The following is a 27,840-nucleotide window of genomic DNA, read 5'->3' as shown; positions in this document are numbered from 1 at the left end:
ATGTCAAGTACAGAGGCCTTGCACTCACGATGAACTTCGGTTCATTTCTTTCACCAAATGCCTTTATTCTGAAGTGTAACATAAGAGACTTACTCCTTATTCCTCAACTGATTTTGTGGTGTCATAGGGCTGTTCCTTATGCTGGATTTGACAACAGTGAAAAGAGTTGATATTCTCTCTGGATTTGGGGTAATTTGTGAGCTAAAGAAAAAATATTAATTTAAATTTAGCACATATGAAATCTTAAATGGAGTTTCACTATTTTCACAGTACAAACCCATAATGAATATTGTTGAAAACCTTTCTGTTAGAAAGCATGTAACAAACCCTCAATTTTAAGTTGTGTCTAGGCCAATTTTGGCATATAAGAAGGTACTGTATAAGAAATGTGCAATAAGAATAGATACAGGCATATTCATATCTCAATGCATTGATGCCAAGGAAAAAATATTTTTACTCACCAAGAGAAGAATATACCTTGAAGCATCTACGCAGACACATGAATCAATCATGTATCTGCCCAACTTCTAATTCTGGAATAGTGATAACAGGGTCATTTAGGAAAAAGTACTCAATTACAGTATGGCAGAAATGTTATGTTGTATATATTTAACAGCAAAACATTTTTGAAAATAGAATCAGTACTATTTGGTAAGTTTACAATTCACCATTTCTATACTTGTAATACATGCATTTATTTATTTTCCCAGTTTAAAAAAAATCCCACTAGGACCAACAGCTTTCAGAACAACAATCTAACATTAAACAAAGCCTTCTAAGGAAAATATTTAGCATCACAGAGATTTGAGAAAAGTCTGTTACTCAGCATCACAAAATTCTCAAAAGATCTACATTTACGATTGTTCATGCCATGACATTAACACACCTTTGGGTTAATAGGTAATTATTTCTTATTTGAAAAAGAAAACAAAGAAACAAACTAAAGAACTGACATGGAATTTGTCTTTAGTCTTTCCTTTGTAAGAGTAGACCTCTGATAAACTTGATTCCTTTCTGTACCATGTAATGATAACTGCGTGTATGAAGCAGCAGTTACATTTAGAAAAACATTTAAAACTAGTGATAGAAAAATGGCCACAATATAGAAAGAATTAAAGGTAAACAAAATTATACAAAAGTTTTTATCTTAAGTGAACTTCCCCCAATCAAATAAAGAAAGCAAAATTTGTTTGCTTTGAAACAGTCTTCAGTTGAAGAAGATTATTGGATAAAAGTTAGCCTATCCTTATAAATGTCAGAAAGATATAAGATTTAACTTAAAAAAATTTAACTTTTGAAAAAAGTTATCCTATGCTTTTTCGGCTGAATCAAATTTGTTGTAGAAATCCACTACTGATTTTCTGAATAGCAAACAGCTATATATAGCAGCACACTCTCTTTACTGATTTATATTAGATTATTTATCAGGCATGGCTGACTTGAGCACATAAGAAATAAAACTGATTTCTTCATGTTTTTAGTGCTACATTAAAAAGCTCAACTAAAATGAAATTGAGTTTGACTGGCTGACTTAACAGTTTTGACTGCCCTTACATTTATTCAATGTTTCAACACAAGGTAGTACCATTGAAAATAAGATTTAAAAATAAAAACTGTCTAAATATTGTGTGATAAAAATGTCTTCAAAATTTACAACATTTTAAATGCAAATGATTGCAGACTTAGACTAACAATTTGCAATTATCACATACACTTTTGTTATTCTTGAATTTTATTTCTGTACTGTTCATTGGTTATATTATGTAACATAATTTTCCGTTAAGCTAAAATAGCTGAATTATTACATTATAAGAAGCTTTAGAAAAACACACAAGGTAGGATGTTTATAAAGGATAAATAATAGTTTATGGAATTTTAGACAAATTCTATACAGACAAATAGTTAAAGGTAATAAAGTGCCTTCATTTCCAAGTAATGAAATTTTCACTAAAATATTTTAAGGCTTTATAGGAAACATAACATTATCAGAAGCTTGATAGTATATAGGAATATGCTAATAATTAGAATAGGTCTTATTTCATTTAATCTTTTAATCCACATTAAGTATTTTAAAATAATTAACAGCTTAAAATTATATAATTGAATTATAAATCTGAATTCATTTACGAGGAGAGGGGAATATGGATAATTTCTGCAGATGACTCACATGTGGCTTGTGGACAATCTAGTTTATTTCATAATATATGGTAGCCAATGCCCCTCAAAAAATTCAACTGAATACCTAACTAAGCCCCTGGCAAACAGGGCCACCATTTCATTCATTCATATATTCTATTGTCTTCACATTTAAAATGATAATGCAGCCTTAAATGAAAAAAGACAGAAAATCTAAGATAAATTCTTCAAATACAGGCACAATGAGTATTTTTATTGCAATAGTTTATGCATATTGATATCAACACCTAATGTTAAAGCATTTTATATTTATTTTCATCTTGTTACCACTACCTATGGGTATATCACAGTAAAACACTGGTAGTATAATAGAAGTATATGTAACAGCCATAATCATAAGGAATTCTATTTCTTCTTGCAATTTCTTTTTGGAGGCTATGAGGGTATTTTAAGCATACCTATATAATTAGTCATCTTGTCAGCTCCAGATTTTAAGATAAATTATGACTATATGTACATTAACTATTCAATTGGTTATAACCAACAAAAACTAATTAAGCTGTTTAAAGATTCTTTTTCAGGAATTTATTTAATTTTATCAGAAAATTATTAAAGTCAGTAACCAGATTAACAGCTAAGATGTCTAAAATGCTTCACTAATTTCCACTGGATATTTTAAAATGTTCATTAAATTAAGAGTTTTTGAGGTTAGGATGGAGGAGAAAAGCTAAAACTCATTGCAAAAAATGTTTTAAATTAAATATTCAACATAATTAGAAAAATAGGAACTATCAGTAGGAAAAAAGTGCAAGTCTTATAATTGAATTTGGTTTTGAATCTTATTTCTCCAGTAAGAGAAATTCCTGGGAATTAAAAAATTAAAATGGTATAAGCCTTTATAATTGCACATTCCTTTACCAAAGTGCTACAAGTCTTTTTAAAAATGCACACAATGCTACTTTACTAAATCTGAGTATATGTGAAGTTCACATTTTCATAATAGTATAGTGCAGTTTCACAAACTCAGCACAGATATAAGCAGGAAGATGACTTACAACTTTCTAAAAACAGTAAAGTGTGTTTTAAAAAATAACTGTTGAGAACATTTTTCAGTATGAAAATTCAAATCCAAATATAGTGAAAGTATTCCTGTAAAATCTGAAAACACCATGAGCTTTTATTTAGGCAAATTTAGTAATACCCTGCCATGCAATGCACATGCTTCTTTTTTTTTTTTTTTTTTTTTTTTGGTAACATTGGTTTCACAATCCTATTTTCACCTGCCTACATATTATACTTACTCTCTTCAATCACTGAAGCAACAATATATGTAATAACCAAGTTTTGAAAACAATACTAAACACTGAGATTTCCAGATTTAATAGCTCATTTTTAGTAAGCATAGCAAAAATGTTTGCTGCATTGGTTATTAATTTTCATGCATAGGTATCTTTAAGTAGAAATATTAAATGGAAATGATTTGAGATAACATAAAAAGGCCAAAAGGATGTTAGAAACCAAAGCACCAAAATATGAAACAAATAATAAGCAACTGTGTAGAAATTCTCCAAATTATTAGATTTGGTAAATCAAAGAAGAAAATTAAAAAATGAAGATCTCTTTACCACATAACTATGTTAATATATACTTTAAAAATAAATGACATGCACATAAATCTAATTTTTTTTTTTGTTTCAGTGTGAAATTAAACTTGAGAGTTGTCTCACTAGAAGAAAGAGAGAGTATAAGATCAGGATTCTCAATGACAGGTCATCTGTTTCCTGTTATTCCACAGGCTAAACACTGTGGTGTAATTCCTCATTTAATTAAGGTGAAAAATGCTAAAAGTGCTAATGTTAAAATTAGGATTAGTTCATAGGCATGGAAGAGTAAATGACTGTTAAAAAGGACCCCATCCTTTTCCTCAATTTGAGAACCTTAATCTTGAGTATAAGAATTACTATAAAAGCATATGAAAGAGATGCCCAGTTCTATAAATTATTTATCTTCTGAGGATGTAGAATAGGATATAATTGGTATATTCCAGTCTTCTGAGAGAATTACCAAATTTTAAAACCAAGTAAAATCAGAAAGGATCAAGCACAATAAATCACACTTCCCCAAATCTAATTTATTGATAGGTTAAGAGGAGAGAAATTCATGCCATATAACAAATGTATCCTATGTTACAATCTTCCTAGTAGTTTCTCAGTATGAGAATATAATTCCTTGTTGGTAAATAATAGTCTTGGATAGGGAGGCATTTGAACATTACTAGAGAAATAGTTCAACACTGAAATGAAGATTTTTAACAGAACTTTCAGATATGTGGATATTCCACATGGGATATTCCAAATATATTTAGCTCATGTTATACCCCAAATAAGATTCCACAATCTCTCTTGTTAATACATAGATATTGACTTTGCAAAGGCAAGGCAACTGTATTTCCTTAATTCAATTTTTCCTGTTAGCAGCCCTACATAAATATTGAACATGTCTAGAACTGTTCCTATTACATAATTTAATCTTGTTTTCTATTATTCAGTTCTTTTGTAGTACATTTCCCAAATATTCTACAATTAGTTGTTATGCTTATTTTCATTGTATCCGTAGGAGGAAAGCAAAGTTAATAAATTGCTTGTACAGTGGTGGAGTAATACAGGGCTTTAAAATGTCATATAAAGCTTCTCCACTCTGAAGGCAGTTATCTATTGCTGCCCCATGATCTTCTTCTCTGCTGTATAGCTGGACCTAGTAGAGTGGTTAGCTCAATCTTTTTGCGATATACAAAAAGGTATGTGTTGATTTAATGAGAAATGAGTTTGAGAAAACATAGCAAATAGCCTCAACATAGGACCCCTTAGACACATCTCTTCCCCTAGCTAGACTGAAAAGACATGCTGATTCAATTACCTTCTACTACAATAGAGTAGGTAGTATTATTTGTCTAAAGTCATAGGGTAATATCAGTCATTCTTAAAACCACAATGAAAAAGCACATATGAGGCTGTGATGGTGGAGTGGTTAAGGCACATATGAGATGTGTCCTCCATAGTACCAATGATTGGCTGCTAATATATTGACTGCTAACACAACTATTCCTAAAACTTTGAATTATATTTCCTTTTGCCATGTATTTAAAGTTTTGTTTCTGCATAAAATAGACTATTCTCAAGGTAATTCAGGCATAATGAACTGTGGAAATAATCCTCATAGCTATAATTAGTAGCATGAATATCACAAGGAAATGAAAAAAACTGTTACACATACATAGTTAAAAAAAAAATTGAGGGACTAGTGGTTCTTCAATTCTTTGGAAATTAGTGTGGAAAAGTTAAGAACCTTGAGAAGACTTTAGTGTACTAGCTGAATGCTGAGATTAAACTAGATAATATCCAAAGTCTTTTGTATCTCTAAAATTCTACTTTGTCCTAACTCGTTCCTCCTCTGATTAGATGGGAGTCTACACAGAATTAGATATTTATTTGTTAAGAAAAAAAGGATAGTTAAACCGAAAAGTTTGCTGTTTTGGAACACTTGAGCAACTGTGATTATGATAATTTTCTTTAAATACCCATTACTACTTCTTTTGCAGCAATACCATGTGAAGTCTTTTATTCTGGGAAAAAATCCTACCTAAATTATGGCTAATTTCGTTATCAGCAAAATTTAGTGAGGAGTTTGTTCTTACGCCCATTAGTTTACATGAATGTGTTCCCCTAAAGAATAAGTCTTACCAATTAAATACAATTCATGACCTCTCCCATTTCAAAGAGAGGAAGGTGAAATTATTTCTTATAAAAATTATGATTTTAAATCACATCAGTGGAAAAAATGGTTGATACTAAGCTTGAATTCCTGAATTGCTGTTCACGGTAATAAAACCGCACTATTAATTACAACACTTTTGACTGAGAGGAAACAAAAACAGTAATTTTGAAACTAGGAAGCAAAAATCTAATTTTTTACTAGCCAGAACCAAAAATACATAGGAACAGGAAAGACAATTTATTATCAGCTTTACTTTCTCTTAAGGTAGGCCTTTTGAAAATCTTTTAAGCAGAGTATATTCATTGGGAAAATCAGGCTTTATCCTTCTAACATTAAGTTGATATCATTACTCAATCTCAAATGGGAGCAAGGGCCATATTCTCATTTATCCACATGGCAACTAGCATTATTGGCAGTTAATTAAAATTAATTATTACAAGTAAAATGATGATGAACTGCTTAAAGAATTCATGCATACTGCTTGAAAGTAATCATCTTCGTATCTTGCAACATATATCCTTGAGGCTTAGTATAATAACACTGCAAGTTTTCCATTCTCTTGGTAATTCAAATGTAACTGTCCTTTTATGAGAAATTAGACTTATTCCAAACTCTACACTAAAGTAGTTATTTTTTTGAATCATCAGAATGAAATATGAATTCAGTAAAATAATTTAGGAACCACAGGGGGAAAATAAATATGAGCTGGAAAAAGTAAAGTGTATGTATTTAATAGTAGGCAGAACAGGAAAAAACAGACAAAACAAGTGGATGGCAGGTATTCATAGAATGAGGATAAGCTGAAACTTTATTAATATTCTTTCAGTAATGTGGCAAAACATTCCATTTTGTTTGACTGCCTTTTTTAACAAAACTGATATAAGCACTATAGCACTGTACCACCATTCTTTGTTGAATAGTTGTAAAATACTGAAAATGACACAGTAACTTTCCATAAAGTTGGAAATTGCCAGCTGTGTATGCTGTTGGTATGTGAGTTGGTGGGTTCTGGGATCTTGTGTTTCTGCAGCTGCATTTTTATTCTTAAAGGTAGAGATGGTAAGGATTAGGAGGACTAATCCTCTGCTTCATTCATTCAGAATTCAGACTTTGTTTAGATAAGAATAGAAATCTCTTGAAAAAGACAAAAACAAAAAAAAAATCACCTTTTAGATCTATTGGTACACAATTTACTATGACTCCTTAGAATCACAATAGAATCTTTGGGTGTTTATTGTTGTTGCTCCCTAGAATCTCAACGAATCCCTGCTGAATATGGCAAAATTTAGGTTAAATTCAATTAGGAACTTTCAGGAAAACAAATATGCAATCTTGATGCTGCTTTTATGTATCTGTTTCTCTCATTTTATAATCTTTGTTAGGAATTATGGATCTAATAATAAAATTGAGTTCGTAAGGTTATATGTTCTTAAGAGTGTATTAGAGCTACCAAGGCATCACTATATTGATAAACAATGGAAGCACATTTCAGTATGTTTTGATGATAGAAATATCACAAGATATATCTCCTAATCTGAACAGCTCTGTGGTCACTGCAATTGCTGAAGTACACTTGCCCAGTTATCTATTTTTAGTAGGATAAATATTCCAAGAGTACCTGTCAATGACATTAATTAATGTAGAGGAGTTTGGATGCTGGGAGTATTGTGATTTAGTATCAAGATTAGAGGGGACATTGTCCCCTCCATTCTTACTATAGGTTTGTTGCCATGATTTTGATAGCCTTGTGTCAAGACACTCAGTAGAGATCTGCTTAGTTTCTGTTTTAAAAAAGTATCAGGAACTGTCTACTGATAAACTCAATAATATGGATGATCTGAAACTATAAGACTGAGTGGAAGAAGCTAAATACAAAAAATAACATATTTGTTTACACGAAATTCTAGAGTAGACAAAATGATAGACATCAGATCAGTGATTGCTTTTAGAAGTTCGGATGGGAAATAGTGGGGTGTTTACTGAGAAGGGGTAGATGAAAACTTGTGGAGTGAAATGTTTTATGTCTTGATATTTGTCAAAACTTATTATATGGCATATAAGATTTGAGTATTTCCATGTACGTAAATTAAAGTTTAATACAAATGTTAAAAAGCATCATTAAACACAAAATTCTTATTGATATATCAGACATTGGGTGACATTTTTCTTTTATTCATTTCAAAATTTCTCCCTTGATATTATCCCAGAGAGAGCAACATATCCTAGAATGGGGTCCCAGACTAATACTCTACAAAAGACCTGGATTTTGTATCAGAGCATTGAACCAAAACAGGTTTTCATTTAGTGGGGGAAAATGTAGATGGATCCTTTGTCAAATGGGCCATACTAAATTCATCACATCTAAGAAAGGATATAAAATATTTTAGATTTTAAAAAGGAAGTACCCAATTTTTTATATTTAAAAAGTAATGAAAAGGTTTTCCAAGTCAGATTTATCATTGTGAAAAACACTCATCTCTAAAGCCATAGAATAAAAATTAAAAACTTTGGCTCAAATACAACTTAAAAGTGATCATGGCAATACTATCTTTACTAATTTTTTGGTTTCATAAAGATGAGTGAACACTGGTGAAGTAGTAGCACACCACTAGTTTTGAAAAGAGACAGACGAACTTAAAATATTTAGGTGGGAAGAAAACAAGATTTTACCTATGTTACTTGGTGCATAATAACCATTTTGAAAATTAGTGGTTGGGTCCCAATATATAATGATTACCTCACCACTTCAAATCTTTGGGGGCCACATGTGTTTATCAGTTTTTAAGAGGTTACATTCATAGAAAAAATACCTAATGAGTTCTCAACAGAAATCCCCAATTATCTTCAACAGGAATAACTTTATTATACTATCTGAGAATTCTCCAAATAAGGAAGTTAAAAAATAAGTAGGCAAAGTAAAACAAGTAAATTATGAAAAAATTGTATTGATTCTGAGAAGAAAATCATAATGTCCTGAATAGAATGTGCTTACCAGCGATGCCAACTATACATGGACAAAAAGAAAACTGTAATTGAAAGCCAAATATTTATTTTTTTTGTAATTCCAGTTCAAACGCACCAAAAGCTTATGCTGTCCCAAATACACACATCAAACAAAGCCATATGAAATTTGTAAATTTACTATCTTATCTACCTGAGATTTGAGAAAAAAGCAATGAAAACAGCAATTTCTTTAGCATAATGCCCAGCCTGCTGGATGAACTAAAAAATTATTTTTTGAATAAGTGAATGAATGTGCTCATTTCCCTTAAATAGCCACTTCTCACCTCACACTGTGGCTTCAAACATTCAGTGTGATTGAAAAGGAAAAGTACAGACAAACTTAATCAGGAAGAAAAAAAAAAAGTAATGAAACCCTGAAGCCACACCATTATCTCTGCTTATTGTTACTATCGATTTAAAAGTTGTGTAATATAAATTGACACAGTTGTAAAACAACAACAAATTGATACAAGATAACCTGAAATTTTAACTATATGATTTTCCCTTAAAAATTCAATTTGTGACACTCAAAGTTTCGCTTCACTAGAGGGAACAATAAAACTAAAGCAACGCATAGAATGAAGTTATATGATGTTTCACATAAACATTTCTGAAATAGTGAGAGGTTCCTAAATGCCAAAGAAAATAAAATACCAAGTATTAACATATAGGAAAAAAATGGTTCATCATATTATATGAAATGAGGGCCTGAATTACAATGGTTCCTTTACCATACTGGAAAAGAAGGCAAAAGGGCCTAGCAACTATCCAAAAGCTACTTATTTAGTTGAAATGACCCACAAACATAATCCTGTAATGATGTTTTCAACTGTAATACAAAAGGTGAGAAAATTCTGAGAGAAGAAAACAAATATTCTGAATGAATCCCATATACTATCCCCTACTGATTTTGAAGCAAAGTGGTTCAAGAAGTAGATAATTGTGCAGTGGAAGGAACACTTAACAAATCCTGGTACAAGCTCTGAAATGATGATTTTGGAAAATTCACATGACATTTTTACTATTTTTCTGATCTGTTATAAAATGAGGATGTTAATATTACTGAAGACTACCGACAAAAACCCAAAAAATCAAAGTCGATGCTAAATTTAGAAAAGAAAATCTCATGTTGTTAAGTCACTATGGATACCTATACCAATACAAGAGAATATGTGAATGTAATTCCTCTAGTGCTGGAGTAAGTGGTTCCCAAATAATGCAAACTACTTAGTGAATATCTTTCAAAAAAGCGAATCAAAGCAGTTTTGATTTCCTTCAGCAAATAAAACTATGCTTTGCTATTGCCCAGTCTGTGGTTAGCTTATTCATTTTCTTAATGATGTCTTTTGATGAGAAGGAAATTTAAATTTTGATGAAATCTAACTTACTGCTTTTTTTCTTTTACAGTTAGTGCTTTTTGTTTTCTGTCCAAAAAATTTCACCTACATAGTTGTGTGCTTTCATATTTGATTGAAAACAACTTCGAGAGATAACCAGCCCCATTCCCTTGCCAATGTTTCGCCTAAGAGTTCTGTTGCAAAAGGAGACTCTTCCAATTTTGCATATTTTTGGCACACTTTCTGGGGATACATCCAATATAAATTGGTTGGGGAGAATTAATAATGATGCTATTTATATTAAATGCTTATTATCACAGAAAGGTTGCTGAAATTCTTGACATTTAATTTTCTTTAAGAGAATTCCGATTGACTCTGTGAGAGTAAGGAATCCTAATTGTTTTTTTTATTGATATATTTCCTGGATCTAGAAGATGATTCTGTATATAGTGAATGATAAGTATAAACAATGCAATTCTCACAATAATTCTATAAAGTTTGTCCCAAATTACACAAAATGTGATAGAATTTGTACTTGAACCCAGAACTGGCTGATCCCAAAATCTTTACTGTTCTGTGCTAGGCCACTGACATTGCCTCATAACTGTGCATATCCAACACTTAAAAATACACCTGAAGTTACTATTGCTTGAGAGGTGGATGAAACAGATCAAAATATTGTTTTATGCCATTCATAGCTAAAAGCAAATATCAAGCTTCTATTACATTCCTCCTTGAAAATCCTAGGCATATTGACCTTCTTATATTTATAATTACGTGATAATTTGTGCAAATTCAGCCAATATGAAACTTTAGTGACTACAGAAATACACAGACAGGAAAATTCAGTTTGTATGTAAGAATTAAAAATTCAACCATCCTAATTTCTCAGTGGTGCTAAAAAATTATGGCTAACCTGGAATGCCAGAGCAAGGTCATTTACTTAACAGAATGTCCCAGTCAACAGTTTTACCCACTATACTTCCTATCCTATTGAAACCGAAATATTTCTAGTATGCATTATTGTTGTTTTCTGCTTCAATCAATACAACATAGTGAACAAGATTAAATTTTGTGTTTATGTGAATGAAAATACTGAAGGCTCTAGGAGCTTCATTGTTAACTGTTATTGTATACTGATGTAAATGAAGATGTGGGGTTTTGAGTTAATTTGATAAAAATTTGGAACATCTTTTTCAGGTTTTTGAAAACGACTGCCTCCAAATGATGTGGTTCTTCAGCTCATGTTTGTATTAGGAAAATTCAATAGTTGATTTTTAGTTATTAACTGCGCAAATGAAGTAATTTTCTCTCTTAAATTCTCTAAATAACATTTTTGAAGATTACTCCACAAGGCAGGTGCCATTAAAAGACCTATAACTGAACAGATGGGATCTGTATTTTAGTCATCTGTATTCAAGTTCTGGAAGTTCAGGCAGTGAGACTACAGAATAGAGAAGGTCAAAGACTCAAGAGGTAGAGGTAGAGGCTTAGCACTTACCAGGTAAGTGGTCTGGGTACAGACATCAGCACCAATAAAATGCCCTGATATGCCTTCTGCCAAAACCAATAATATGTGTGTGTAGAATGAGCCTAAAGACTGACAAGGACAGAAAAATACCTAAGGTGCATCTCAAAAAATGATTTAAATTTAGTTATAAATCCATGTATCTAATTTTATCAAATTCTGATTTCAAATTTATCTTTAAAGTTTTACGATGTCATTAGGAAAGCAGCGGGCTCCTTCTAAACTGTGGTATTTTATTAGGTAGTCAAATTACAGTGAATCATTTAACCCACCTAGGCTTGTTTTCTTCATCTGTTTAGTGAGGTTAGTAATACTGAACTAAACTAATTAAAATGACTATTTTCATCAGGATGAAATGAAATACAATGTGCGAAAGAACTCTGAAAAAAGTTCAAATTAAGTGTCAAGTATTATATATAACTTTAAACTCATTTTTTTACATTCAATTAGAAAATATCCTAGAATTAATAGCCAGTTAAGGAAAAACTTTCAAGACAAATTAATATTTTTTTACCAGTAATTCATTAAATCTACTAATTGCTCTTCATTGCAACCTATCTGTAGTGAACATTATTACAACTTCTGATTTATTAACACTCAGGTTGGAATCTGGCTTATTTCATTTGGCTATGACATTCATAGTTGAGAACACTGATTTTTGTAATCCAGGCATATGTACAGAAAAGGAGTTTGAGAAGATACTGTATAGAAAATGAAAATAAAATTAAAGTTAGGATGAACAGACTCAGGTCAAGGGGGGCAAACGTGATAAAATGTCATCACTTCTTGTTTCTCATCCTCTCCTTGATGCCCTTTCCCCATGCACACACCGAAATCAGTAGTCTTTTATAAGCCTGAATGGGGTGTCACAATCATCTACAACTTAGGGTCTAGGAAGTTATTTCCACTTGAGCACAGAAGGTATAGGAGATGAAATACAATTATTTTCATCCTAGGACTTCCAAAGAGATTTGTAATGGGGAAGACAGAATAATTATTTATATTATTGTTCTCTAAATTTTATCTATGAAATATATTTTGAGCACTCTAACAGAATATACACAATCACATTTAAGTGATACTGTCAAGCAGTATTACAGCATACTGTAATAGAGCTTCAAGCACACATCTCTTATGTGGCAGAACTCAGATGAAAATTTTTTGAATGAACAAAAGGACAGTTTGATTAGGTTCCCAAAGCTGCTTTGAATCAAACAACTTTGGACATGACACATTGGAAGCTAATGTCAGTGGAGTATTTTTCTTTTATAAAGGATGTATCTCTAGTCTCTAGCATAGGGCCAGAGAGCAGCCACTCAATGTCCATTCAGTGAACAGAATAATAGAATCATTTCTCTATTAAGGAAGGGAAGGAATATTTTTGAAGTCAAATTTATGATGTGTAGGGGAAAAAATCGATAGTCTTTGAAGTAAAAATGACACAGCATTTCACATCAGGTTTTAAAATGATCACTTTCACTGTCACTTGTCATCATTTTGATTTGTCTGTCAAGTGATCCCGAAGCAACAAGATTTCAAAGGCAAAATAGGAACAGTAACAGTGGTGATGAAGTGGAGACGATTTAAGAAATCAGCAGTATTAGGTGTAAAGGGGAATACAAAAGGGTAAGAAACAGCCTCTGGTTTAGACTTAAATTCAAGTTAAGGAGATAGGATTTTTACATGGGAAACTAAGCGTTAACATTTAAATATATTTAATCAAGTTTTAGGCTTTATCTAAGGAAAATCTTTTCAAACTGAAAGAATTGTCTACTTTAAGCTTTTGTACAGGGGAAAAAGGGGGGGGTGTTTGAAAAGTCATTTGAGACTTTGAGGGTCAATTACTAGAAGCATAAGGCAAACTACCCGTGTACTTGATTTAGGCTGGAAAGACTCAGAGTATTTTGGTTGAGAACTGTGGGGAGTTATGCTAAGTAATTTGCAATCAATTGGTTACATGTCACAGTTTGAATTTGAGCTCAGGAGGTGGGGGAGAAACTAGCATTCCCAGTGATCATTGTTCAGAAGGCTAGCCAATATAGCACAAAATCTTAAATATCTGGACTTAGGTATTTAGCCTCTCTGTATTTAAAATGAGCTCTAGATATTATCTGTTAATAGAATATTAAAAAAAATCAGTTCTTAGTGCTATGACTTACAATACTAAAACTTAAGCAACTCCAGCTAGAAAGTTGCAGAAAAAAGGTTGCAAGTCTAGGACTATGAAAAAGAACGGTCTCCAGACCACTGGTAATAGAAGGCGCATGACAAAAATGCCAATTTCTGAACCCTGTTCTGTACCAACCAAATCAGAATCTCTGGGGTTGGTTAGAAGCTGTATTTTAAAATATGCTATATATGCTAATGCTTGAGAATGACTGGGCTAAATTTTAAAGGAGAAACTGCTGTCGTTTTAATCGAGGTTAGAATTGATTAGAGGCAGAGTGTTTAATGCTTAAGGGTATCCTTGATGACATCATCATGGCCATGATTTTTTTTGAGGTCCTCAGAAGCAAACTACTATTTTATGGGAGGGACTACTGGATTAAAACAATCTCTTAACTATTAGAAGAGACACATTCCTAGGTGAGTCATATGGGAGTGAGGGTTGCAAGAGTCAGCTGTCTGGCTAAACTTGAAATTTTTAGAGTTACAATGAAAACTGTTGTAACTCTAAAGCTGGGATGAAAAAAAGGTAAATATTTGGCATGAAAGCTGTTCTTTCTTTCCTTCTAGAGGTGGATTTCAAATCCTCAACAAAGCTCTTTAGGGCAGTCAATCATGGTAACAAATTAGATGAAATCAATTTATCATTACTTCTCCGGGGGCATGGACCTGGTTTCTTTAAAATTACACACGTAGTATCTGTTCAGAGGGAAAAATTTTACTAAGCAATACAGTTATAATTTATGGACTTTGCTGCAATGTAGTTCAACTTATTCAGATCTCTCTTGTAAAGGTATTATCGTCCACTTTAAATTTAGAAATGGTAAAGTATGGTAAAAAAGCACAGATTACTGGAAGAAGTGTTAAGAAAAAGTGGACTTGGCAGGTGAGAACTGAGTTTCATACTAGTGAATAGATCCCAGAATTTAGATATATTGTCACAGCTACTTTTTTTTTTTTACAAAGTCTTGAACTCTCCAGGAGATAACCACACATTTTTGCAGCAATAATCAATTTACTTGGAGACTTGTTCTCTAATACAGCAAATTTAAGACAAAAGTAGCAAACTATGTTTTTTTCTTCCCATCTTAAGTTAAAATAGTAATGCAAAGAAATGAGAAATGAAAATAGTAATTTATTGATTCAACTTTTAAATACAATTTGATCTGGGTTTTTATAAAGAAAAACTTTATTTAGTACTATTCAATAATTTGGTTTTTCGACTTACACTAGATGTCACATATGCTTTCCCAACTTATAGTAGGTAATGTGAAATGGCATTATAAATACTAAATTTATTCCTCCATATAATTCTTTATGAAAAAAAAGATTGAAAGTGAAAATTTTGTGAAATTTTAAAAGCTGGATTTGCAGATTTCATGAAACTATCTTAAGTAAGCCATTTAATTACTCATGAAAAAGCTCATGAACCTTTGAAAACTAATTCTTACATTGTTTTCAAATAAAATTAGAATATTTTTTCTTAATATGCTTTCAGAATACTAGAAAAATTAAAATCTTATTTCTTTATCCTACCTGATTTAACAAAAGACCTCAATACAAAATTTCTAAGTATGTCTTTAAATTGAATTGAGACAATAACCCAATATTTTTCTGATTTATTAATTTCCTTTATCCATCCTACATTAAGTGCATGTCTAGTCTTTCCATATTACTGGAATTATTTAAGTGTAACAACACTAATCCTCGGTTTGTCCTGATGTTGAGCTGAAATACTAAAAATCTACTCTATTGTCCAGTCTACTCAAGGCGTAATTCTAATACTTAAGTCACACTGCTTACAATGATTCTTTTCAGTTGATGACTATATCTGAGTCAGTAATTATTTTTCATAATTAGGAATTCGTTCATTGTTTTGGAGCACCAGCCACTGAAGGGTAGTCATTGGAAAAAGAAATTAATGAACTTGCGGAACTGCCAAATAGCTATGCATGAATTAATTTGTATTTCTGATAGAATGACAGCTATTAGTTGTATATATTAATTGTTATATATATATTAATAATACAGCTATAAATAAAATGCTTTTATTGATTTTGGTCACCATATTAATTGTATCACAGAATCCCCACAAGCTGGCAAACATGAAGATAAAAATTATTTAAGAATGTTACATGTTCAAATATGCTCAATCAACAGGTCCAATTACTAATTTAGAAAAAAGTACCGTAAAAACACTTATAGTATGTTGTTCTTCTATCCTACATATCTTACATAGGGCACAAGGTGATAAAACTATTATATACTTTTAAAAGTTAGTATAAGGAATAATTAGCATTTTAAGCTTTAGACTTTATTTTCTAGATATACAGTCTAATTTAGTAATAGTGAAACATTTGAGTTACATGTCACATAATGTAAAAATCAAAGGAGTAACCTAATTCTAAGGTTACTTCAAGTACTATTAAATATTCAGTAAGCTTTGTACTATTAATTCTTGATTATAGAAACTATTCACTTTCCTTTATTAAGATTTATACATTAGTCATTTGGTAAATAAAAAATATGCTTCATCCCCTGCAAACTTAAAAACCAAGCTTTTCCTACAAGGCTTCATAATTATTGCTATCAGAATTATGTCGATAGCTGTCAAAAAATCAGAGGGGGTCAGAAAGGTTATTAAATGTAATGGAGGATACAAAAGAAAAAATGTTATTTTTACCTAAACTCTAGTCAATATTAAAAAAGTTAAGATTTATTAACCTCTCATGGCAGAACGAGTAGCACTGTCTTCTACTAAGATGCTACAATAGTTTCGACAGTTTCTCTTTCACTATCTTTTGTAGCTAAAGTAAGATCACATCAGTCTAGACTGTGGTTCTTAAAGTGTGATCCCCAAATCCCCAGCATCACTTCTGTCACATTTTCAGCTGGGAATGTGGCAGAAATGCAAATTTTGGGTCCTTTCTTCAACCCGCTACCCCCTCTGAAACACTGGGTCTTCCATTCTATGGTTTAATAAACCCTGTAGGTGATTCTTAATCACACTTAAGTTTGAAAACCACTATAGAGTAATGGAGAAAAATGTGTATCTGCAAATAGGGCAGTCACCTCAGTTTACCCACTGGAGTTAAGGAATAAGGGGAAATTTGGTAATTAAATATGAAAAATGAAGGATCAGTGTAGGAAGAGTAAGATGGTAGAAAAAGTTGGGAAAAATAAAAAAAAAACTTGAATGTTGATTAGAGTTATTTCCAAACCAAATGAACTAATTGTGTTACATCATGAAAAATGAAATTGTAGATCCACACCAAATAATAGTTTGTCTCCTTTCTGTCCTTACGGGTAGAACTAGGATAATCCATCTCAATCATTTGAACCCTTTTAAAGACTGACATTTGAAAATGGCAGGGATTAGAGGTCCACCTAAAAACTGTAATTTTTGACATTATACTTTAACCAACTGGATGAACCCTCACATAAGTGTTTCCTGGTAGGACTACTCCACATATAGAGAATAAATAGTATATACTTAAGGTATGTAATGCCCTAGTACAGGGCAGGTATTCAGTAAGTAAGTGTTATTAATACTAACACATCTTTTTTTTTTTAATACTAACATATTTTGATTGACTTTTACTACCATCTACTCTTTAAAAATGGCCATTTTACTAGAGCATAAATTCATTTCTGAAATTATCTGTAAATCATGAGAGGTATAACTTCTAAAGATCTATTGTGTCATGAAAAGCAGGAGTAACTGATCTTTCAGTTCACATCATTCCAAATGAAATGTTCTCTATTCATAACTTACGGTAAGAGTGTTGTGATTATCTGAGTGAAGCAGTAGACCTTCTTAGAGTCTTTAGATCCAGCTCACAGAGTAACTTCAAAATTCTCAAAGAGCAGCATTAGTCTTTATTGTGTTTCAACTGTCATTTGAACAAATAGGGCAGAGTGGGGCCAAGGTGGCAGTGAGACAAAGTGTCCTCATCCACTTTCATGAGGGAGACAGAAAAGAAGGGAAGTTAGGAGAAATGGAATTTTAGAATTGTTTTCACACCCGACAATAGTCTGTTGTACCCCTTTTCTGAGTATTTACTAAACAGTAATAGATAAAATTCCCTAATAACTAAATTGAATTGTCAAAATATTATGTCCTATTGAAATTTCTAGGCTGTCACTGGTATTAATTATACTGCTAGTCTGAAGAACCTAGAAATAAAACAGCAGTTTCTGAAGCAAATAATAAGGAATGCTTTGAATCTAGGAACCGTATGCATATCCTTCTTCCTAAGTCATTATCTTATTCTGTTGTATTTTACTGGGTAGTTTTGGCACTTAGGTATAGTCTTTCAGTAAAGCTGCTTGGAAAATTTGAAATGGGAAGCTGAAAAAATTTTCTATAAAATGGCAAAGGCAAAGAACTGCCAAACCTATTTTTTTATATCCTTACTTGCTATTTTGAGGAGAGTAAAAAATTTCCTCAACAGCCAATTCACCCTAGAGCTTGTTGAAGAGACCAACCACACTGCTATTGTGAACCATTAGGGCAAAGATTCTTTTCACTGAATATTCTGCAATGGAGTTTTATGTGTAGATTATTTTTTTAAGTCAACATTTTGTATTTGTATTTTACACATGTGCATATGTACTTCAAAATACATGGTCTTTGATAAATAGGCTCCAAAAAGAAGCCTGGGGAGAAAGTTGTGACTTTCTTAATCCTCTCTATTGACAGTGGTGGCCCCACTGTATAGTGGAGGATTAGGTGCCTCAACAAAAGCCTTGAGGACAAAAATCTTGTGTGCTGCCTCTGTTTCCTTCTAATCACCAACCACTGCAATTCCTCAAAACTAAAACAAACAAACTCATGATATTTTATCTTTGCATATACCACAGTTCAGGGTCAATCCTAATTTTCTTTGTCATTATTTGTAATACAGGATGTTCCAATAGGAGCAAGGAAATAGGGATCAAAATGCTTTTTAGGGACCACTGCAATGATAGTTGCAGTGGGTATTATTTAATAATGTAATTGTATGGTTGAGGAACAATGACATTTCAGGGAGTTAATTTTTAAAATTCTTTTGCAATGCATAATGTAAAAAATGACTGGCGAATGTTTAGAAACAAGAGCTGGTACTTCCAAAAAAATGAGACCTATATAGCTAATAAAAATATTTCTTAAAAATTAAAGCATAGGAGAGTTATGTAGTTAGTATACAACAATTTGGTCCTAAAAAGGACTAGGAACAAAATTCTATTCCATGTGGCTACAGATACATACACACTATAAAACTGACACTTCTGCATATTCTTTTGGGCAGCAACAGAGGTTGCTAAATGTAGTTATCTTTAACAATCCCTTACACTTTCCAATTCTGGTATTCTCCAACTATTTTCTTTCATACTCCATTGATAAAAAAATTTGAAAGCTTAATGTAAGTGGGAATCTTATCTTCTATCACAATTTTGTTCATTTTTCATGTAAGGCAGGCATCCAACAGAAGCTAAATGATTTGCTCAGGGTCAGTTATACCATTGGCAGACTTAAATCTTATTATTTTTTTCTTAAATGCTCTTTTAAAGCTTAAATAAATAGGGATTTAGTTCTGAAAATGATTAAATTTTCACATTTGCATCAGATTGATTTCTTTAGTTATAGGAAAGCAAAATAACCAGCCACTACATTTTTCTTCTCTATTCTTCTTTTATATTTGGTACATCTACACAGCCTCATCAAATCTACAACAAATAATAAAACCTTAAAGAGTATTACCTACAGAGTTGTTTTCTCTAAGAAAAATAAAACAGTAAATATTTTGAATATAAGAATCTCAGATAAAAGAATTTGTTTTTAATCAGATCAAATAAAACAGATACACCATTATTTTCATTATTTTCAAGAAAAGCCTTGACCCTTACCCCCAATCTTACACTTTGAACAACTCCAACTTTTAAATATTATGGGATTGCCTTTCCTTTTCTCTCTCCCTATTATTTTGTGGGAACAAGGAGAACTTTGAATAGAAATAATACTAAGTACAAGAGTAAAATGAGAAGACTGACAACTACTATTTAATCTTAGAAATAAATGAATAACATTAAAAAGAAACTATATTCCACTTAGATGAGTTTTTTTTTCATATTTATATCACAAACTAACTTCACTGTAATAGCACTAATTCATTGTAAATATTTATTTACTCCTGGATGCCACTCGCCTCAAGAATAAGCAAGTTTCACAAGGGATACTTGAAAGAAGATAAAGTATAGAAAACATAAGTTACTGGAAAGAATCAAGGGAAACTCCTTGGTGAAAAATGGGAAATACTCTTTTAGCCTAAAATTAAGCAAAACTCATTTCTTAAGATGAATTTATCTACTTTTTGACCCTCTCTTTAAGTAAGGAACAGTATTATAAACCACTTAAAGAGTAAACTAGAAAATATCTGGAGATCTTCACCAATGTTATAAATGCTACAAAGCATAATGAGCTATTCATCATTAAAATTAAAAAAACTGCTTTATGCTTTCAAAATACATGTTTAAGAAGATAGTATCTTCAAACAATTTCTCTCTTAATTTACGAACAGAAAATCATGCTACCAAATTATGGAGATGTTAAACTTTAAACCAGTATTTTAATCTTTTAAGCCTGTTAACTTTTTTGAAAAATTTAGATAGTAATCCATTAAAAAAATTTCTTCCTCAACCCACATATTTTTAAAGGTATTTTTAAGGTTCACATATTGTACTTTGGTTGCTTTAATTTGTAACTAGATAGTACCCTTCAGGATTCAAGTATGAGACATTTATTTCTCAGTTAATGATTTTTTTTCTTGGTGGTCATTAGAAAAGTGATCTTAAATGTACCCATGATGTGAATGAAAAGAGGATTATGATTTTAAGCAGCTCAGTTTACATTTTCAGTAATAGTAAGTATGCTAATTTCATTTTTAAACTATTATATTTGCTTTTTTATATTCTTCCAGCAGATAATGGAGATATTTCAGTTGTAGTTGTAACCTTGTATCTCAAAATTTTTAATCTGTTCCAAATCATCATCTTTTAATCTTTTAATCTCAGGAACATTTTACAGCATCTTTTAATCTCAGGAACATCTTACAGATTCTGGATCCTTCAATGGGGAATCATGCTTTAAACAATCAAGACTAGTGTTACAGTGTTATCTCTTTAATTAGTCTTTAAGGTGCTAAATAAATTATTAATAAATAACCTTATACTTTTTTCATCATAAAGATAAAAGCTCATGTCAATAAAACAGAAGATTTCAACAGTCATAACCTTTTACTATGGTTCTATTTGCTCTTATAATGGAAAGGTATTTGGATGAAAATAACAGTTGTAGAATTAGTAAAAACTGAGTAAAAGATAATTTGTTAAAGCTTTTAAATATGGTTTTATAAAGAACCTAATTAATCTAAAATAACATTTGGTTAAATAACTTAATATCCTGTCACTCCTTAATTGTTATTATGTCAGGAAAAAGAACACCACTTTTCTTGAGGGGAGAGAAAGGGGAAGATTAGAAGAAGGCAAGATGGTTAAGATAGGGAAGGGAAAATATTTCAACATTTAAAAATGAATATGTACATATTTTAATCAATGGGATTCATTCAAATTTCCTTGATAGTCCCATTGGTGTAATAATATAAATTAAATGCTGTATTAACTAGATCAAGTATAGTATCTAAATAAAAGGGAAATTAATTGAAATGATAGACAAAATTAATACTAGGTGAGACAGTGTGTGTTTTCATTTGTATGTTTAAAAAGAATTTATGTACATATACATATGCTTGTATATGCAGAATTAATTCTAGGATATACAAGAAATTGGAAACATTGATACTTTGTACTGTCTACCCAACTGTAGCATTTAAATTTTGTACTGTATGTTTTTCCTATTCAAAAATATTAAGAACCCACTACAATAAATTTAAATTATTTAAAAATTCATGTCAAATTAACAAGACCTATTTTTATGTTATACAATAAAATATACTAACAATAAACTGACACTTTTTGTTTTTCTAAAATCCACCTATATAAATCTTGTGTTTACTTTCTGACAGAGTAACTGTAATCTAAACACTTGATATCAAATTGGGGAAAATATACTTCCCCTATACCTCATTGCTACAGCAGTGTGGACCATGGATTGTCTCAACAGCATGCTAGTAAAGTCCTTATTCTCTTCCGCTGATGGGCCAGTCATTAGCCACCATTACTTTGTGAAATTCAATAAATCTTTAAGGAAACTTCAGGAAGATTTCAAGAATCCTATTTGACAATGATAAATATTACATTTGAATTATTATGTTGGTATAGGATCCATTTTAACCTCTCTTTGTGGTATACTTCAGATTTTATCCTGCCAAAGATGGCTCGTGTTTTGGTAAAGACAGACTTCAAACTACGTGGTGACTAAGTAAAGCCCTTACATAAAATAGGAATAGGAGTTTATAAATAGTTTCAATGAAAGACACTTGGAAATGAGCAGGAAAAAAAATCTCACACTGATGAAAAAATTATTTTCAGGAAATTGCTTAAAATTCAAATTAAGTCCTCTTCTTCACTTAAACATTAAAATAAATCCAAAAACAAAATCTAAAGGAATGATAATACATACATCAGTTTTCAAAGGTAGCTGCTTATTAAAAATAAATGTCTGAGGGTGTATTGCAATTTTTCCTCTTCAAATTGTGCAGCTCAGATAAATGTTTATTTTACTGAAAATATTTTCGAAATTACAATATAAATACATGATTATATTAAGATAGGATGACTACATATAATGTATCTTATCCATAGATATAAAATGAATGCAGTAAATATAGCATACTCTTGATGAATTATTAGTACACAGTGTTTCTTAATAAAGAACATACAACCTACTATTAAGCAACAATTACTAGTTTTCAAATGTACATCTTAGGAAATTTTTAGGATGGAAGGATATACTAACTCCCCTCCCCCCATACCCTTTTTGGTTGGTGAAACCCAGCTTTTCTGCAAATTTTGAAATATCATATTGATTTCAGCAATTGTTCTTAGGTTCCTTGCATTTTCTTAATTTGAAATGCAAATTTCTCTTTTTGCATTAGTCCAGATATTTTTCTTAGTGACGCCATATCAATGGACCATAGTTTTAATTCTAATACAGTATCATGTACTGTCTTTCCATTTGTTAAACACACATCAACAATTTGAAACAATCATTAAAAAAAAAAAAAACTTTTGTGTGCACGAATTACCAAAATTAACTTTCAGGGCAATATGGCAATCTCAACTAGATATAGTCTCAACTGTAATACTAATCTGGGCTAGATTTAGGTTTTTTAAAAACTGATTCTAGTCCTTAAGAATACGAATATGAACTCTATTTTAAAATTCTTTGTTAAATGTATTGGAATTTGCTTCAAAAGCCTCTTCTACCCTTCTCCATTACATTGATTTAATGGAAACTTGTTACTACAGCAGTTCCAACATGAACATGCATGCAAGAGATCACCCTACAGGGTCTAACTACGTAATTACTAAAACACATCCCACCTGTCAAGTGGCATAAATGTACATCTTCTATATACAAAAGGTAAAGTGCATTATTAAATTAGTGAACTGACAGATTGTCTGCCTGGACCATATAGCTTTCAAATAGACAAATGTGAAATTCTCCCATTAGAACCAATTATTTCAAGAGGTTCCAACTAGCTTTTCCACCCTGTCATTTATTTTTTGGCCATGCTCTTTAGTGCAAATAAGCTTGTGTTTGACTCAAGTTTAAGGGACATGGCAGTTTGGGGCTTTAACAAGGAAAATTATAAAATGTGGCAGAATTTTAATACTTTTATAATACATTGCATCTTTTGCATATAAGCAACAGATTAATGCTGCTTTTCAATTGCTAGGAGCATACTGCCAACTATTATGAGGAACCCGTTTCCAAATTTCATACTATTAGCTTATATTATTACAGCTTTGAGTCTGTACCACATTATGCTTGAATTATTATGTGCAAACATCATCAGTATTTTAGAATTATACAGTGAACTAGCAGTATTTTGGTTACTAACGTCAATGATCATTTTTAACTTCTAACAACCAGTTGCCTTAAGACTTTAAGGTCTTCAAGGCAGGGATCCTATTATTTTGAAGAATACCGTGTACACTTGCAACTCCATTTACATTACAAATAACAATAAATAAAATGTATATTGCACAGATAAGAATAGTAGCTTATTTTATAAGATACATGGCAATACATGTTCTAATACCAGAGTTCTGAACTGGATCTTACTTGATTATGGCTAGTGAATGAAAATTTTAAGCAAAAAAATAAAATAAAATAAAATAAAAAAAAAAGTCAGAGCATCATTTCATTTTTCAATGCATACATGAAATGTTAAAAAATGAAACAAATGAACTGGTAGAAGGCATTATGACTATAAATTACTCAATTGCCAGTATATATTCATCTACCCAATCTGCAGCTTTGAGATGGTAAAAACTTTGAAGTATATATACAAGGTAGGGAAGTTGGCTGCTTACTTCTTTACTTAAATAATGCAAATCAAACTACTAGTATTTATATACAGTGAATTAAAGATTTGTCTTTGAGTCTGACATAACATTGTATGTGTATTTATACATATAACATACACACACATATGTGTATATATAGACACACATACTCAAATCTTATCAGACTAAAAACCAAAACAGAATCTTTTAGACTTAATGGATATAAATATTTTAGAAGGGAAAGTTTTAAGAGAGATTATATAGTTGTAGCAATAGTGATAGGAACACTTAAATGCTGAACTATTCACAGCTCCAGTTTGCCAAAATCTGACAGAATGATTATTATTAATAGGCACTATGATGGGCAGCAATAACAATCAGTAGTACAGTAATTCAAGTGCACACCACTCCTTCATATACCAAAAACTACTTTTTATCAAGCCTACATAGTTATTTTACAGTTAGGACTGTATAAAGATCCTTGCTACTTTTAGAGTCTCTACACCCACCATGTGCTATTAATTCTAGTACTAACATTATCTTCTAACCTTCAGTTGTTCCATAGTGATCCAGATGGCCCACAGTTATAATAAACTAATGAGATTCCTTCATACTACTTGAGGAAACTTGAAATGCAATCTGTAAACCAACAGCAGCATAGAAGTCTGGGTTACTGATCACTTGCTTTTAAGCAACATCATCTGGCGAAATTAATTTTCTTATTTCTTATTATAGTTTTCTTAGTGATCTTACTCAAATGTATTTGGGGACAAACCTCTGAAGGAAAAAAACTGTGAAATAATTTGATTTACTTATAGCATATAAAAGAAGAGCTACATTCTGATCTCAACCCATGCAGCCAGCTCTCATCACTGAGAGCTATATTTGGGGGTTGAAATCAGTGCCTGGCTCTTAATTATGATTACATGGACTTATGTGGGAGGTGAATAAAGTCAAGATAAAAGACATTAATTTCATTCACAATAAAATGTAGCTCAACAGATAAAATTTCAGTCAGTTAATACAAGGTGGGTTGGTACACATATACACTATATCCACTTGTTTAAAAAACTGCTTAGGTTTTGAAAAATTGGTATGGCACTTCCTGGAAAGAAATTTTTAATACAAGTAAATGGGTCAGTCTTATGTAAAGTAAACTTTAAGTTTCACAAAGAGCACCTTGGAAAATGCCTGAATTTTCCTTTCAAATATGTCTATCACTAATCTTCAAATAATATTTTTCCCAGGCTTAAATTTACATTCTAAATGATTTTTAGAAAAAAAGTTTTTTTTTCTGGAATTAAAACACTTGTAAAAGTCCGCTTTATATTGGAAGTGTTTACACGGTTTTAAGGGTAGCAATTGCAAAAGTGCTACTGAAATATATTATTACAGATGTATTTTTATATCAGTTAACTGGTGCACCAACCCTTCTGAAATAGTGTTAAAGAAGCATAAAATATAACACCTTGAGTCCATGATATATTTTAGGAAAAAAATCTCTCACAATCTTCAAATTAGCATCAAAAGCTAAAACACCAAGATTTCCATAGCAAAGCCATAGGATGAAGCCTCCCACTCAACAGTGACATAAAAGTACAATTCCTGAAACTTTGGGAAGTCAATAAAAATATATGGTATGATAAACAGAAGTGAAGATGGGTTTAGAACTACCATAGAGTTAATTAAACTCTCCCATGGCTTTGATATGGCAAATACATATAAACTGTAGGGTTACCACAAAATTTGAAATTATAGACTACTACAGTAACTCTAAAATTTTATTCTCTAATAGAACTGTTTAATATTCAGTTATTCAATTAATATATTTCCACTTGTACTTTTATAAATAACTGTTTATAATATACTTAAGGTCAATTTCTGTTTCTGTGGTAACTGTCCTACAGGCAAGCTTAGAAGCTTTTAATGAAGTAGGAATGGAATACTTTTTTTCTGGAACTTGTTAAAATAGAAATTCACACTTCCATATTAAGTGTAGGTATCTTTTTTTCAAGATTTTGTCTTAGTGCAATGTAAATCTTAGTTATGGGTTTTAGAAGGTCAGAATGTCACTTTTTGTGCTGATTTGCATACTTCAATAGTCTGGAGCAGCTGAAGCAGCTAAACTATTTAGCTCTGGGAAGGTTGGAATTCCCAAAAGAATTATAATGTCATATGTATAACATAACATGAGAATCAGACTCCTTGAAGTATAAACTACTAGAGGTATTACTAATAACAAAGGGCCAAAAAAGAGGAAAAACTTCAAATAATTGTGGATCAGTACACTTTTAGCCAATTTATGATTTTAAATTTTGCCTGATGGAGTTCAATTTCACTCTAGTCGAGGCATTCTTGTTCTTCACCACTGGCCCTTCTGCCATCCATTCTCTTTTCTTTATGGCTGTTGCAAATTTTCCTCATCTCCTCTTCATACTTGATAAAATTTTCCCCAAACCTTGTCCAAGCTTTGAACGGAACAGTAATAGTATTACGGTAAGGTGGTCTCACCTCACTTACCTTCAGGAAAATTCCATATTTATTAGAGCCCACATCAAAGTAGAACCTTTTATTGTCCACTCTGAAAGAAGTCCCCTCTGGGAGTTCAACTGGGTCATCGTCTCCAACTCTTCGTTCTTCTATGTCTCCTTCGCCATAGTCTTCAATTAGCTGCACCAAGGCATCACGAAACTCAATCATTCCTTGGGCTGGGAGGACAATAGTCTGTTCTTGGCCCAAACTGTGGCCAAAATAACCTATCATGCCAGTCCCACGCATCATGGTTTGTCTAATTCTTAGGAAGCGACCCCGCTGATTTTCCTTTAGATCTAGATAGTATTTTCTATTGTCCCTCTCTATGTAGTCTGTTTTGAGGACACTATGAGGATGCTCTTCGGACCCCACGGACACGGGTGGGGAAGGTGCCGAGTGCTTCTGTCTCCTCCGGGAGCCTTGCTCTTTGCTGTGGCCATGCTCTGGCCGGTGGCCTTTCAGGCCCAGGTGGGCGTAGTGCTCGATGAAGTCCCCTAGACAGTCCTTCAGCTCCGCTGCCACCGACAGGGAGAGGGTCAGCTTGCTCTTCCTGATATTGTCCTGCCGGCCTCTCCCTATCCAGACTTCGGCGATCTTGAGGAACCGGCCCCGGGAGCTTTGTTTCACGTCTAGGTAAAACCTCTTTTTTTGGATGTCCACTCTTTTGGAGGCCAGCTCCTGGATTTCGGCCGCGCCCCCAGACTGATTCGGGGTGGCTGAAGCCGCGTAGTGGGGGTAGTGTGAGTGCTGGGCCTGGGGGTACAGTCTACTCTTGCTCAGGCCAGCGCCCCCCACATTCTTGCCGCCGCGGCCGCGGCCAGCGCCGCCTCCCCTTCGCCTGGCTCTTTCCAT

At 32.1% G+C, this 27,840-nt stretch overlaps 1 protein-coding gene across 1 annotated transcript; it reads right to left on the bottom strand.

Annotated features, from left to right (window-relative positions):
* PURG (purine rich element binding protein G) lies at positions 1 to 27,840 on the bottom strand (the record flags this gene model as incomplete). Its single annotated transcript, XM_084231884.1, has 2 exons — positions 1 to 201; positions 26,977 to 27,840. The coding sequence occupies 2 exons, from the start codon at positions 27,838 to 27,840 to the stop codon at positions 97 to 99; spliced, it is 969 nt and encodes a 322-aa protein (XP_084088010.1). The 3' UTR covers positions 1 to 96.

Source organism: Talpa europaea, assembly GCF_964194135.1.
Source record: "Talpa europaea genome assembly, chromosome: 4".
In the NCBI taxonomy this organism is placed as follows: Eukaryota; Metazoa; Chordata; class Mammalia; order Eulipotyphla; family Talpidae; genus Talpa; species Talpa europaea.
The sequence above is the reverse complement of the archived record's forward strand: the minus strand, read 5'-3'. Positions and strand labels throughout refer to the sequence as shown.